Genomic DNA, 14,593 nt, shown 5'->3' on the forward strand with positions numbered 1-14,593 from the left:
CATTACATGTCACTTGGCAGAGCAGCACTATACACGGTCCTAGTTGTCATATATCTAAGACCATCTGTGTCATAAAGCTGCTACTAATAATCAAAAATATTTTGGGGAATGCATTCTCTCATATGTTAGTTCATAAAATAGATGTTTATGTTGATATCAACTGTGATATACGGATGTTATTCACGTGACCTGCGATAAACAATGCGGCAGGGGCGGTGGATTGAAGATAACTTTGTAACAACGCCGAGTGAAGACTAAAATCCATCCAGACTTGATTTTCCATCTTTTCTTCTTTTTCAGATGGCAAGAGCATTCCATCTCCCTTTGGTCGAAGTTGCCAGTTGATGCCAAACTGACGCCGGCGCGTATCTCGCACTGCGTCATTTGCAACCCCGGAAATCAACATCCTGTCATCTACCCGTACTGTCAACTTCATCTCATCCAAGCACTTACTTTTAGCCAAACTCCGACCATCAACATGGCCTCTGAAAACTCAGAGGATGCCATGATCGCGGCAGCAATCAAAGCTTCGCTCAAAGAGACTAAAAAGCACGTTGTGGACTTGACAAAAGAGTCCGATGACGAGTCAGATGTGCACGTCGTTTTTCCCAAATCAAACTCGGTGGTCGGCTCAGATACTGACAATGAAGCCGACACAAATGCTGAAGAGGATGATTCCGATCTCAAACGTGCTATCGCACTGTCACTGGCCAATACATCGCCTCAGGCCAACAAATCCCCTCCTAAACATTCGCCTCAGCGTCAGGACACAGGCGCTCAAAGTTCTTCCAGTATTCAGCCAGCAACCCACGGGATATTTGGCCTCGATCGCAAGCAAATGGAGCAAGAACGCCTCATGCGTCTGAGCAAACGCAAGGCCTCGGAAGTCGATGCCTCACCCGAGCGTGCCCCCAAGGCCGCTAGGACTTCTCCTTCGCCTGGAGTTGACATTCTGGGCTCCCATCAGATCTTGACGGCTGTATCATCTCAAGTTGCCTCCGATGAAAAGGGAAAGCGCCCATTGAACCGCAATCAGAGGCTGGGCTCGCCTGGCTATGAAGTCGTCAACGTCAAATATCTCTCTCCAAAACCCGAGGCTCAAACAGCTCCAACTCAACCTGCCCCGACTGTCAACACCCAACGCAGCGCGCCACCGACAGTCAATTTCCAGCTCCCTTCCAGAGAAGGAATTCAGTGGCCAGCTGGGATAGTGAAGAAAACGCGCTTGGCCAACTCCCAACGCAAGCACGACGACATCTCGATCGAAGAAGTGCTGCAGAAAGATGACTTGGAACTCGCCGTTCTCAGTTCATTCTTATGGGATATGGAATGGATTCTTGGGAAACTCAACACAAAGAAGACTAGGGTTCTGCTTGTGGTTCACGCCCCAAATGAAGAGGTAAGCGAAACAAACCGACCCCCCCCCTTTCTAGCGACATGAATGGGAGATTATTAACTTTGCAAATAGCGCCCGATGTATGAGGCAGATGCTGCAGGCATCCCCAATCTTCGATTTTGTTTCCCTTCACTGGATGGCCAGATCAATATCATGCACTCTAAATTGATGCTGCTTTTTCACACCGAATATCTTCGAATCGTCGTTCCCACTGCCAATTTGATTCAAGTCGACTGGGGCGTGCACAATTTGATGGAAAATGTCAGTTCCATTGCCCCGAAAAGATGAGCGCCGTGGGATACTAATATGACCAGACTGTTTTCATCATAGATCTACCTCTGAAATCAAAGACGACTGGCGGGAAGAGCTTATCTGATGACACCAACGACGATACCTACACGCAATTCTACAACGATCTCGTCATTTTTCTCAAGGCCAGCTCATATCCACAAGGGGTTATTGAAAAGTTGGCAAAGTTTGACTTTAAAAAAACTGCGCGATACGCCTTTGTACATTCAATGTGAGTTGCGCGTCTAGTTGCTCTGTTGTCGAAAGATTCACCTTTTAATTCTCCCTTGCAGTGGTGGATCTCACACCAACGAAACCTGGAGATGGACCGGATATACGGGGCTAGGCCGTGCCGTGTCAAATTTAGGCCTACGAACACAATCGCCAGTCAACGTTGATTTCATAGTAAGTTACAGTATTGTCAGATATCTGCTGGACAAAACTCCTTTCTAACCATCTCAATAGACATCTTCTCTTGGCGCACTCAACGAAGATCTTCTTCGCGGAATTTATCTCGCTTGCAAAGGTAACACCGCCTGTCCATTTTAACATGATTTGATTCAATACTAAATCCTCTCAGGCGATGATGGATGTACAGACTATCAATTCCGCAACACAAAGCCAGCTGCAAAAGCAAATAGCCCCTTACTAAGGCCCTGCGAGGAATGGAAAGATCGGTTCCGAGTCTTCTTCCCCTCCCAGGAAACCGTGAAGGCTGTAGCCCAAGCAGCAGGTCGTCGACCACAGGATATTGGGGGGACGGTTTGCTTCGGCTCGAAGTACTGGAATAGTCCTAAATTACCAAAGCATGTCTTGAAGGATTGTCAGAGCCAGCGTGATGTTCTCATGCATAACAAGGTTTGTTGGCCACAGTTCCGAATATTATCTGACATTTGTATCTTTATACTCTGGGTCTAATGCACTGCTAATGTCCATTTATCTTAGATTGCTTTTGTCAGACCTTCGGAACCAATTCACCTCCCAGATGGCTCTGATTGCAGCGGATGGGCTTACGTTGGAAGTGCCAATCTCTCGGAATCTGCCTGGTAAGTGGGAAGAAGCATGGCTGGACTATCATGGACTATCTCTTTCCTTTCTTGGAGTTTCTGGGTTTACTAACACTTATGTCTAAGGGGTCGTCTTGTTAAGGACCGCACTACTGGCGAGCCGAAACTCAATTGTCGGAACTGGGAATGTGGCGTTCTGGTTCCGGTTACTGGCGAAACATCCACCACCAATACAACAATGACCGCTTCGAACAGCTCGGGATCTGGCTCAGAGCTCAATTTATTCAATGGCACAATTCCCGTCCCAATGAAACTACCCGCAGAGAGCCTGCGGGCTGGACGGGAGCCATGGTTCTTCATGGGTTGAGCTGAACTAAGAGAATTCTGTGAGCCGACGACATTGTAAGATGAGTTGATATTGACATGGAATTTGAACGGAAAGTCTATCCTCTCTCTTTGAATGTGTCTTAGATTAATTGTGAAGCTCAAAGAATCAATTTGTTCATGGCCTATCATTCAGCCTCAGGCAAATTATCCCCCGGACCCAACGGAGGCCGACTAGCCGCCATATTACACTGTCTAAAAAGACGAACTTCATCTTCCTTAAACGACCCCACAATAGAATGCATCAAGCCATGATTATTAAAAAGCACCAAATCCCCCTCCTTCCAATCATGTGCATAAACAAGCTGCGGCTCAATCGCCCTTCTCTGCAGTCCGTAAAGCCGCTCTCGAATCTCAGCCAGATCGTCCAGAACGTCCCCATTCTCGAGATGAATTTTCCGCACACAGGTCGGGTACACCATCATTGCCAGTTTGTTCGTGATGGGATTCTTCCACGCCATTGGATACGTCTTTATCTTCGATTCTTCGAAGGGTGGTAATTCGTTCTCGGACAGTTCGAGTCCTTCGGAGATTATGCCCAGGCCGTTGGAGCGGGATTTCGCCTTGCTCATCCAGATGTAGGGGTGTGGTGCGTACTCGACTTTGCTGGTGCGGACAAAGTGCTTCTCTTCCTCTGTGAGCAATTCGTAAAGACGATAGCCGCTGAAGAAAGCCGTTGTTCCGAGCGGGACGTCGAGGGTTGTATCTGTTTCGTCATCGTAGCGAAGTGTTTGGCGGCGATCACTGGGGACTTGTACCGCTAGCAAGGAGGTTACCAATGGGGGGTCGAGATTATACATGGCCGAGTCGATATGCCAGCGATAGAAATGTGTGAAGTCGGCATCTTCGGCAGGTGGGATCGGTTTCTTGTGGAATGCTTTGTGGTGGGGATGTTTCAGGTTTAGGTTGGATAGGCCTTCGTATTCGGCGACTTGGCCACTTCCAATGACCTGCACTTGAGGCTGGTTGGGGATTGTAGTTAAATCTGCGTGTAGGACGCTGCGCTTGTCGATGGATTTGCCGTGGCTGTAGAGGCCGGCGGATGGGTCGAAGCGTCGGGTGAGTTCGTATTGGGCGCGTGGGGTGAGGTTTTTTTGGTCTTTTATCACTACTACTTGGTTTTCGTAGAGGCATTTGCGGAGGATGATGAAGTCGGAATCTTTGAAGTTATGGAGTTAGTGCGTGCATCGAGATTATGTGCTGATCTATAACAATTTGAACTCACCACTCAGGTCCTCGATATTCAATCCGCTTAGTTCGGCTCCGAAGTCTACTTGAGACTCCGTCGTCTTAGGTAGAGGGCTAAGATCCACGGCCATTTTGTCTATTTCCGAAGAGCAGTTTCTCGGGATGCAGATAGATTATTGTCATTGAATTTTTAGATATCTGGTGTCTTTATACATGGCCAACCTCCGCGGACTTTATGAAGCCGATCATTGATGCGGGTGACTTGTGGAAACTCATCCTAGTTAAACTGTTTACTCGCGATGTTTCGTGTTTCTTCAAGTTAAAAATCCAACTGTATACCTTAGATAAGATATCTGTACAATCTATTCGCGATGATGCGGTCGAGATCTCCCCCAAAGAGGAAGTGGGTGAATTTCCGAACTCACCCGCTCCGCCTCCATAGCATCGATCTATAAGAATGCAATAACAATAACATAGTAAAAGAGAAGCAATTTCCACAGAAGAAACATTGGATTATCTCTATAATTTCTCTTTCACATATCACAATATCCAAAATGCCAGAACCCACCGGCCTAAAATTCGAAACCCTGCCCGATGAAATCAGACAAAGCTCAGCAATCGGCGCCCAAATCCAACTCCCCACAGGAATGCCCATCTTGGAACCCGAAAACTTGACAGAAACAGACAAAAAGACTCTCCAACAAGCCCTCTTCGAGAATCAGGTGATCGTCATCCGGAAACAAAAAGGGATCGACGCCACCGTTCTCCCCAAACTCGCAAAGATCTTCGACAAAAGTGCATCTGACATTCACTCCGCCGGCGAAAAAGCCGTCAGTGACCCGAAGAATATCCTCTCGGCGTACAAAGCTGGGAGACATCCTAAAGCTCCGCAAGTGGGAATTATTGGGTCAGGGAAGTTTCAGGATTATGAGGGTTTGAAGGAGATTGAGGTCGTTCACTTGGTTAGTATTTTCGTCTTTACTTCGCAGGTCATCACATTGAAATTCACAATACTAAACGAAATATGATACTTAGGACCATACTTTATTCCACGAGTCTCCCCTCACTAAAGAAGAGCTCGATGATGGATACACCCGCCCATACAGATGGCACATGGACACACCATTCTACGAGCGCCTGCCTGGCGAAGTGACGATCCTGCACTCAATCCGCATTCCAAACGTTCCGGATCAAAAGATCAAGTTCCCAGATGGAAAAGAGAAGCAAATTGGAGCTGGAGCAACAGCCTGTGAGTGGAAATTGCCCCTCACTTCATCTATGTCAAATTTTCCAACACGGGGCTGATCTCTCTCGAATAATTTAGTTTTCTCTGGCGCTCGGGCTTTCGCTCTTTTGAGTCCCGATGAGCAGGAATTTGCTCTTAACACCACCGTTACATATGCGCCTCAGGCCTATGAGTATATCAGGCAGTGTAAAGCCTCTGAGGATGGCCTTACTATTCCCACCATGGGACGTGAAGTGGCTGTTGAGGAATTGTCGGAATGGAGTTGGGATAAAGTGGCCGAACACCCTGTAAGTGCTCACACCTCCAAAGAACAAAACTAGATTACAGTGAGCTGACCACGGCCATTCCTGATCTTGCAGATGGTCTGGAGAAATCCCCTTAACCCAGAAAGACCATTCCTTCAAGTCCACGGCTGTTGCGTCTACAAACTCAGCACCCGAAACCCCACCACCGGAGAAATCACGATCATGAACGACGTGGAACAAGTCCGAAATAAGATCTACAGCATGCAGCGCAAAATCTATGCCGCGGAGAATATCTACGCGCATCGCTGGGAAGAGGGTGATTTGGTCATATTTCATAATCGCGGTGTCATGCATAGTATAACTGGGCAGTTGGCTAAGTATAAGGAGGAAGAGGATAAGAAGAGGATGCTTTGGCAATGTACGATGACGAGTACGAGTGCTCCGAAGCCATTCCGGGAGTATGAGGGGGTGAATGATACAGGGTATGTGAAGGCCTGAAATTAAGTACCTATAAAACAAGTTTTTCTCCTGGCGCATTCCCTTTGTAATTTTATGCTCAGCTTCTTGCTGCTTAAGCTATGTACCTGCATATTTCTTATTTCAAAGCTTCAAAGTTCCATTTTGCAAGGTATAATCATGGCTTCTCATGCATAGCTGTCGAATCGGCCTCCAAGATTGGATTACTTCCATCGGCTTCAAGGACAGGCTGCGAGGCATCGGCCTCCATAATTTGTCTAGAAGAGTCGGCCTCTGGGAGAAATTTGCGGGAATCTGTCTCGACTGAGCCCAGAAGCCTCGTATGGGTGACAGAAGGGTCGTCTTCCTGTTCAATGGCAACCTGCGATGGGAACCTCCAGAAACACAAGCCAACTCCAAGGTAAGTACCGGTCGCGAAGAAAAACTGGACACCCTCACGGACAGTGATAGCTATCGTGGTTGGTGGGATGACAGTTGGAAGATATGCGGTGATACTCCAAACTGCCCAAAGGCCATTCAGGCCGAAGAAAAGGGATCCCGAGATCACTGCGAAATACGTGGACATCTAAAAATAGTTTGCATATCAGCAGAAGCTTCCGAAAGCCAATGATTAGGATTCTTTCTTCTTCAACTTACCCTCATATGCGATGCTCGAGTAGAAACTTGGATCCCCATGAAGATAAATGCACCCAGAATCTCCCATGAGGCGACCCAGAAGATAATCCATCTTACAGTTAAAATATTATTCCAAGCCCGGGTTGAATGTAACACCTGACGTATGATTTGGTCTCCATCTCGTCGCATAAATTGTATTCTGCTGATGGTAGCGTAAAGATCCCAGCACCAATCCACGATAGACAGTGCCGTAAATAGGCCCAGCACCACCCAATGGAATATTCGCACGCGAGGCCACATTTTTATTTGGACAAGTGATTGCTCTCCGTAGGCGTGAATCATCTCAAAGAAAGTGTAGAACAATAGGTTGACGGCTATCAGCATCAAGGCCTGGGCGATCAGCGCAGCGATGTCGGATTTAGCCGTCATCTTGACACCGCCGAGGATCATGCAATTGTAAACACCAAGGCAGAACCCAGATCTGTAAGGGTTGAGTTGTGTCAGTACAATCGCTGGCTCTCTCTCTAAGTGCAATGTACAACCTACTTACCCAGAAAATGATAGCAGAGAGGCCAAAACGGCCTTGAAAGGCAATGACCTGAGAGCATCACCTTTTCTCCTGTTCAGCACAATGTGGCCAATAAACAAGGCAATCAAGACTAGAACAGTCAAGAGTTCAAAGATTGCCATGCAAAGGTGATAAATATCCATGGCGAAGGTTCGTCCCTCTGGCCGGGATGATTAGAGTGGATTTGATTATTAAAACAATATTTGCATGCGTAGGCGAAAAGAATCACAAAGCGACTGAGTACTAGTACAGAACGCTTCAAAGAAAGGCCACGACAAGCACGCGAAAGATGTTAAAGACGGGGAAGACGGGGACCGACCAAGGCCCTGTATTCCCCACAACAAAGCCCGAAGCCTGCACTATAAGCAAAACGGCCCCTGCTGAGTGGTCCATAGTAAATACGGCCCCCGCCAAGTAGACAAGAATAAATACGGCCCCCGCCAAGAGCAGGATCGCATAAACACCCAATTAACTTGTCGAGCCCACATATTTAGTCGACGATCCACGCTTGGCACGCGGAAACTGCCACGTTCGGTGTGTTTGTGCGAGAACACTGGCAGCTGTGACATCGTGCGGCTCGTTAGTATATCACGGTGAGAGGCCGGGTCATTAGAAAGGGGAGAAACGGTATATATAGTATCAGCAGCCTATGAATCAGTAACATGGTACACTTTAGACATCATGCGGGTATATTTTGACTGTGCTCGCTCAATGGGGTGTGAATTTGGCCGACGTCTTGAAGCCTATCGCTGCTGTGTGTCCTGTTTGTCAGTTGAGGCCATCGTATTCAGAAAATTAATGAGTCGATTATGAGGTAGAATATGTACCACGTTTGCCAGGAGCAACTTTCTACTACTACTTGATAATCTTCTGTATTTTCTTCGAGTGTGCTTGTAGTAGCTCAAGTTCCGACCCACGCAGATGAATGATTATAGCCGAAAGACCAATATATATGATGTAGTAGCTTCATTAGGCCAGTCTTGAGCTTCCAGTGCAAGTGTAATCGTTATTTCCTGTATATTTGTTTACTAACATGTGTATCGGTTCTCTCAGACTATACAGATAGTCTCTCGGCAGGACCTAGCCCTACTATAATAGCTACTATTGTATGCTATACCTCACGAGAGCTTCCTCTACTAGATCGACAGTATCTTAGTACAGATATCCCTTATATATAACTAGTTCTAGCCGGCAATATACGTTGGTTGCTCTCCACTACTCGCTAAGTTAGGGGGAGTCCTTCGAGACCCGCACTTGGGTGCTATTTTGGGTAACAACTAGGATTGGCCAAATAGATGGCCATGCAAACGTAAATTACGCCTTGGGCTAGAAACGCAATTCTACTACTCCGTAGTTGCGGATGATGTGCAGATTTCCTGTTGGTACTGTTGGTACGCAGGAGCATCGAGTGACGTGTCAATTCCACCTTGTCCATTTCTCCGAAGATACGCATGTGCTGCGCCCCAATCACAAGGTCCCATTTGTGCCTACATATTCGGAGGTCAGATTTAGTCATTCTAAACTTGAACCCCTCCTTTCGGACCAAAAAAAAAAACCTTCAATTCAATTCAATTCAATCCAATCCAGTTGCAGGAATGGCTAGTCAAACCCCGGATTTTTTCTTCGCTCCCACATGGGACTACCCGCCTCCCCCACCGGGCCCATCCAACTGGGCAATCTGATTACTTCGCTGCAGAAACCCGAACAGCCCCTCTTTACTGCAGCCTTACCGACTGAGTCGGAGATATTTTCATCTGATAAGCATGATGCCACTTTCTCGCGCGAGCGCATGCGGGCGGGGAAGTTTGGAATCCTCACTCAGTTTCTCTCGGTCCTTGGGTTTGGGATTGATATCGAGGGAGGGTTAGAAAAAAGGTTCGTATTATGTACACCGCGGTGGACTATGCAATTATTCTTTTTTTAATGCACACTGCCCGCACCCTATATACATGGTGGAAGAGAAAGTCCTGATTTAATGTAGTGACGAGGAGACCTTCCGCTTCGAGACCATCACCACTACACAATTTGTGCCTCGTCCCGCCTACGTCCAGGAAAAATGTATCGATGCATCACCCGTGGTACAAAGGTGGTTGGAGCGTTCTCGCTATAGAAAGCCGCTGTATCTCATCGTTGGATTGAAGATTGTCCACGGGGCAAAGACGGGCCGGTCGCAGACAGGGCGGGGGATCAGCGGCAATATCGAAGCCACGGTGGATGGGACTGTTTGGAGCGGTGGCGCAGTTCCTATATCTGGGGGACCCAAGATTGGAGCCACCCATTCGAGGAAGGCTGGTGTCCACTGGGAGGATGGTGGGGATTTTGTCCTCGCGTTCCGCGTGAAGAAAGTCAAGGTGTCGAGGAAGACGAATGAGGCCCGGGAGGCGGAGGATTATAAGAAGGGTGCTATGCTGGGAAATGAGCCCGATATGGAGGAAGAGCCTAAGGCAAATCTCATTCTTGAGGAGGAAGAGTTGGTTGTTCAAGATGGTGATGGGGGTTGGACAAAAATGCAACTGGAAGAAGGGGACGAGCTGATAACGGTGGGTGTGCCGCGATCCGGCGGTGCAGAAAGTCTTCAATAACTATTGTCGAAGTATATCACGCAATGTGTAGTTAATAAAGTCCTGATCCTTGCCGAAAATGTTATCTGAATACAGACTCAAGGCAATAAAATGGTAATCATCGCGAGCCCGAGACTCCAGGCTTTTCTCAGCGATCTTGCGAAGAACGGCTTTCATTTTTGACTGCCGTTGCAACAGGTGCGCATTATCGGGAATGTATAAACGAGCATATTGCAGCAGAAAACCCGCAATACTGACCGCGATAGGGGTGGCATACGATGTCCCCGATTTATGTTTGAGCCCGGATGGCGGATCACAGTATCGCATTGGCCAAGCTGACTCCACAGCCTCGCCAACTGTAGCCAGGTTTAGTGCATCCGCAAGGGCAGTAGGGCTGAAAGATGATCGATTCCCGTTCGCGTCGGTTGAATTGATACAGATCACATTCTCATCGCGTGCCGGGTAGGCCCTATCCAGGTTGGCCCCGCTGTTTGAAGCCGCGGCAAAGAGAAGGATGTGGGCTGAGTATGCGTTATGAATGGCACGCTCCAACTCTTCATAGCCATCGACATCCCGGGATCGAAACCCAAAAGACATAGAAACGATGTCAACCTTCCATTCATTTACCGCATAGTCGAGGGCCTGTGATGGTCAGTGAAATGCCATTAGTAAGAGAACGGACCGATATTACCTTGGCAATGATACCAGGGCCAACCGGCTTCCCGTCGGATATCTTCGCAATATAAATTTCTGCATCGGGGCAATATTCCAGTAGCAAGCTCGTGGTAAAAGTTCCATGTCCATTGTAATCGTCGACCAGCTGAGGAAATTTCTCATTGGTCCAATTGAATCGACCTTTAATTTGCTCAATGCATGCATCCACATCTGGGTGTGTCTGATCGACTCCAGTATCGAAAATAGCAATTTTAACTGGTGTTTGGGGTGGTCGTTTTATGTACTTTTCGTAGACATCCTTGAACCTTTGACGCCAGTTCCGGTAATTGGTACATCTGGTTCAGCATCCCAAAATTTAGCTAGGCATTCAGCCGGTAAAGGTTAATTGGGAGGACTCACGCTTCCGCCGAGTGCCCTTCCGAGATTGTTTCATCGTCAAAAAAAGCCATGCTTGCATATTGAAATGGAATCAAACTCCCTGGTTGGGGCGCAGCCATCATAGAGGAAATAGGGTGAACATGCGGCATAGTCGGCGATGCGACAAAACCTTGGAGAGATGGCGAAGCGCTCCGCTGTTGCTGATATTGATCCATAAGATGATCGTGGCTTGACAATGGTCTATTTGATTGCGTAAATGGTATTTGGACGGAGATTTCAGAAGAATGGGTAGGGGCTGGGTGATTTTGGATGGCTTGGCCCCAACTAGCAAGATCTAGACTCTGCGCAATAGAATCCAATTGATCAAGGGGAATGTGACTGAATGCCTGGTTTAACTCATCTTCCAAGGGGCCAACAATCTCGTGATATATTGTGGACTTCAATGTGTGATCACTCAACCGGGTGCCATTGCTATCCTCCCACACCTTAGGGTCCAGGCATTTTTTGACGGCGTAGTGAAATTGGGAATTCTCCGGGATCTCGTTTTTGCATTGTTCAAAAACCAACTCCGCATCTATAGACCTCGTTCGATCGTTCAGGAGCACACCGTACTTCTCGGCTAATTGCTCGAACGGCATTGTGAGATATAACTCCATTAATACAATCCCCAGTGTCACCAGATGTGGGCACTGGTGGATCATAATGTCGTCCGGGTCTAAGTCGTTGGTATCGAGATCATCGGGATCAAAATCGTCTGGGTCAAAATTATCTGGATCAAAGTTATGTGGATCCGAGACAGGATTGCTTCGAGAGGGAACTTTGACATTCATTGCTAGCTCAGTTTGGAGGAACGGCTTGAGAGGAATCGCGGACGAGGTCGTATGGAAGAACAAAATGTTCGAAGGACTCCAAGATGGTGTGAGCCAGGGAGTCTCGTGAAGGTACAAAACAGCATACCCGAGCATCACGGCCAGGATACGTTTTGTCTTGTCGGTCAGAGACCTATGCTGATCTTGAATAAAAGTTTGCAATGATACCGGTTCCTTGGCCTCATCCACTGCAAAGGAACACTTTTCAGATCGCAATTTCCACAGTCGTCCATCCTCCCCGACTCTTAATTTCAGGCGATCAAACGGCTGCCTCTTTTTGATGGGCTCACATAGATTCTTGATCTTCATGGCAGGGATCTTCGAGCCATGTGCGGCTTTTTCGGTTTGACCAAATCTAATTCCGGCACTCTTAGCAAAACAAACATCTGCCTCATGCCATTGCTCTTGCATATTTGATAGAAATATGTCGAATCCGCAGTCGTGATCTCGCTCCTTTTCGATTTTCCGTGAACTTCGAAAGGTGCCCAGACAAAGTCGAACATTAAAGTCATGCATAGGCTGGCATGTACAGTCCTTCGACTCCACCAGGGCTTGAAATAGAGACTGGGAAGCATTCAGAACCACGTATGAAGGATCTCCTCTGGTTTTCACTCTGCTGGGCATATCTTCTCGGGTCCACAGACTGGGGTCGTCGGGGTATTGGCTCTTAATGTCATCTTCCCAGTTTTCGAAGAACTCAATCAGCTCCTCCTGTTGCCCAAGATCCCCTGCAAGCCCAACCAATTGTGTTATGCGCTTCAAGTCCATCAAATTACCCTCGCGCTGAGTCCGGCTCCATCTGTCGCTTAGAATCGCAAGTCGGGGGAAACCAGTGGTCGGGGCCTCCAGTCGTGTTTCCAAGATTTTCACGGAGACAGTGGCCTCAAGCCGAAGCAATATCCCCGTGACCAGGGTGTTATCATCTCCGATGAATTCTTTGATGCGGCTGATGTGGTCGTGGATCATTAGGCAATGGGCCATTACGCTGCTGTAGAAATGCTTGGAGTCTCGGGTCGCGCCATGTTTGCGGAGATATTTGGCGATTTCACGAAACATCTCCGACGCCTGCAGCAGTAGTCCCACATTTTTACTGACGGTCATGATCCCTCCGATTTCCCAGGATCACTGGCAGGAGTGGGGGACATTTGAAGAAGGAGTGTGATTACGCCTGGTCTAAGCTCTATGGACACCCCCCGCTTACGTGGGTCGGGCCGGTGTTGCCCCTCTTGTTCCAGTCTTGCATTATCTCGCATCGTCGCCTTCTCAAAAATTCGATCATTTGGGCCTCGGTCAATCAAATGCATGATCTTTTTTTTGTTTTCTTTGAAAGGCCGTAGTCATCAATATGACACTAGAGCCTGATAATGCCCTGTCTATTGCAGATGCAGCTGGCCAGTGCCTCAATCGTTTCCAGCAATGCTTGCAGCACTCGGCGCTAATCTCATCCCAGGAGACAGCCCTAGTGGAGGACCAACTTGCAAGATTTTCTCTCTGGGCTGCTGGTATTGGCGTTTTTGTTGGAGGGCGCGCTTCGCTGGATCACCGTCTCAGGGAAGCACAGGAGGTGCATGATGTGATTACCGGGCTCCTGGAAGCACTGGAAGATCAAGTCGAAGCCTGTCAGTTCTATGGATATTTATGGTGCTGATATTACGAACGAATGAAACATGCTGAGCTATTTGATAGGGTTGGACTCTCTGGAGTCAATCACCAGAACCGCAGCACCAGAGACCGCTCCCGAACCAGAAAGAAAAGCGATACCCCGCCTGAGGCGCGCCGTTGCCGATCAAATAGCGCTCCTTCATAGGCTGTCGAACACGATTCGAAGAGCAAGCAGCGAGACGCAAAATGCCAAAGTGTCCATGGCGTCTCCAATTCAGGATGAGGAGGGCAACGATGTGGAAGCGTGCCTGGAGGTTGTGTTTGCAAATTACATCCGCGATAAGTTCTGCAACATGGACACGAAACTCATGGGGCGAATGGTCACCGCTATGATACTCCGCCGAAAACGAATCTCATATAAGGCATCTCGCTTCAACCATGGTGCGTTGAAAATCACACCAGCAACCACTCTACCGAAAGCGATAACGCCGCCCACCGCGCCGATGAATCCAGCTCAACAGACAGAGAAATCACAGACTGAGAAACCACAGACGGAGAAATCCGATACGAGGAAATTACAGACCGAGAGATCACAGACTGGATTCAGCGCAACCACGTTAGCGGTCGAAAAATTTAGAAGGGCATCTGCCTCTTCCGCAGTTTCCGCGGCGAAGACAATAGCACTGAGCAGCCACGAAGAACTACCATTCCCGGCGGCACCTCTTGGGCGAGTGAGACAGAGATACAAAAAAATGCGAAAAGCGCGAGAGGAAGAGTACAGAATCCACCTCCAGTATTTGTCCGACAAATTCGACGTCCAACAATCACCTACCGCCATTGATGACTTGAAAAACAAGGCTAAAGCGGATTTGAAGCAAGACTTACATAAATACTGGGATTCATGCGTCGAAGCGACTGGAGAAATAACATGCCCATTCTGCTTCTATGCTATTCCGGCACGGGAGATGCAGAATGAAGCAAAGTGGAAGTAAGTCTCGCCAGCCATGTCATGCCCTACAGGGTCTTTTCTTCCTCGTTTGATCTGTAGTGATTCTGACTACAAATTCCTAGAGCGCATGTCCGGAATGACTTGG

General features: G+C 48.0%; 8 protein-coding genes across 8 annotated transcripts; 5 read left to right on the forward strand and 3 right to left on the reverse strand.

The window, feature by feature from the left end:
* Positions 1 to 478: 478 nt before the first annotated feature.
* N7533_013138 (uncharacterized protein) lies at positions 479 to 3,058 on the forward strand (the record flags this gene model as incomplete). The annotated part of the gene is made up of 8 exons (XM_057109788.1): positions 479 to 1,399; positions 1,469 to 1,657; positions 1,711 to 1,916; positions 1,978 to 2,089; positions 2,150 to 2,210; positions 2,265 to 2,542; positions 2,630 to 2,730; positions 2,818 to 3,058. 8 exons carry the CDS (start codon positions 479 to 481, stop codon positions 3,056 to 3,058), a joined length of 2,109 nt encoding a protein of 702 aa, XP_056953373.1.
* Positions 3,059 to 3,203: 145 nt separating this feature from the next.
* On the reverse strand, positions 3,204 to 4,394 carry N7533_013139 (TauD/TfdA dioxygenase family protein; the record flags this gene model as incomplete). The annotated part of the gene is made up of 2 exons (XM_057109789.1): positions 3,204 to 4,234; positions 4,301 to 4,394. The coding sequence occupies 2 exons, from the start codon at positions 4,392 to 4,394 to the stop codon at positions 3,204 to 3,206; spliced, it is 1,125 nt and encodes a 374-aa protein (XP_056953374.1).
* Positions 4,395 to 4,817: 423 nt separating this feature from the next.
* N7533_013140 (TauD/TfdA family dioxygenase) lies at positions 4,818 to 6,252 on the forward strand (the record flags this gene model as incomplete). Its single annotated transcript, XM_057109790.1, has 4 exons — positions 4,818 to 5,225; positions 5,299 to 5,512; positions 5,588 to 5,796; positions 5,869 to 6,252. 4 exons carry the CDS (start codon positions 4,818 to 4,820, stop codon positions 6,250 to 6,252), a joined length of 1,215 nt encoding a protein of 404 aa, XP_056953375.1.
* A 136-nt stretch (positions 6,253 to 6,388) lies between these two features.
* Positions 6,389 to 7,557, reverse strand: N7533_013141 (uncharacterized protein; the record flags this gene model as incomplete). Its single annotated transcript, XM_057109791.1, has 3 exons — positions 6,389 to 6,796; positions 6,868 to 7,327; positions 7,397 to 7,557. 3 exons carry the CDS (start codon positions 7,555 to 7,557, stop codon positions 6,389 to 6,391), a joined length of 1,029 nt encoding a protein of 342 aa, XP_056953376.1.
* Positions 7,558 to 9,047: 1,490 nt separating this feature from the next.
* On the forward strand, positions 9,048 to 9,996 carry N7533_013142 (uncharacterized protein; the record flags this gene model as incomplete). Its single annotated transcript, XM_057109792.1, has 2 exons — positions 9,048 to 9,289; positions 9,396 to 9,996. The coding sequence occupies 2 exons, from the start codon at positions 9,048 to 9,050 to the stop codon at positions 9,994 to 9,996; spliced, it is 843 nt and encodes a 280-aa protein (XP_056953377.1).
* Positions 9,997 to 12,998, reverse strand: N7533_013143 (S8/S53 family peptidase; the record flags this gene model as incomplete). The annotated part of the gene is made up of 3 exons (XM_057109793.1): positions 9,997 to 10,617; positions 10,667 to 10,985; positions 11,050 to 12,998. The coding sequence occupies 3 exons, from the start codon at positions 12,996 to 12,998 to the stop codon at positions 9,997 to 9,999; spliced, it is 2,889 nt and encodes a 962-aa protein (XP_056953378.1).
* A 244-nt stretch (positions 12,999 to 13,242) lies between these two features.
* N7533_013144 (uncharacterized protein) lies at positions 13,243 to 13,545 on the forward strand (the record flags this gene model as incomplete). The annotated part of the gene is made up of 1 exon (XM_057109794.1): positions 13,243 to 13,545. The coding sequence occupies one exon, from the start codon at positions 13,243 to 13,245 to the stop codon at positions 13,543 to 13,545; it is 303 nt and encodes a 100-aa protein (XP_056953379.1).
* Positions 13,546 to 13,564: 19 nt separating this feature from the next.
* Positions 13,565 to 14,491, forward strand: N7533_013145 (uncharacterized protein; the record flags this gene model as incomplete). Its single annotated transcript, XM_057109795.1, has 1 exon — positions 13,565 to 14,491. The coding sequence occupies one exon, from the start codon at positions 13,565 to 13,567 to the stop codon at positions 14,489 to 14,491; it is 927 nt and encodes a 308-aa protein (XP_056953380.1).
* Positions 14,492 to 14,593: the final 102 nt, after the last annotated feature.

This window comes from Penicillium manginii (genome assembly GCF_028828005.1).
Source record: "Penicillium manginii strain IBT 31320 chromosome Unknown utg000010l:1.0-1143873.0:1.0-1144522.0, whole genome shotgun sequence".
Lineage (NCBI taxonomy): Eukaryota > Fungi > Ascomycota > Eurotiomycetes > Eurotiales > Aspergillaceae > Penicillium > Penicillium manginii.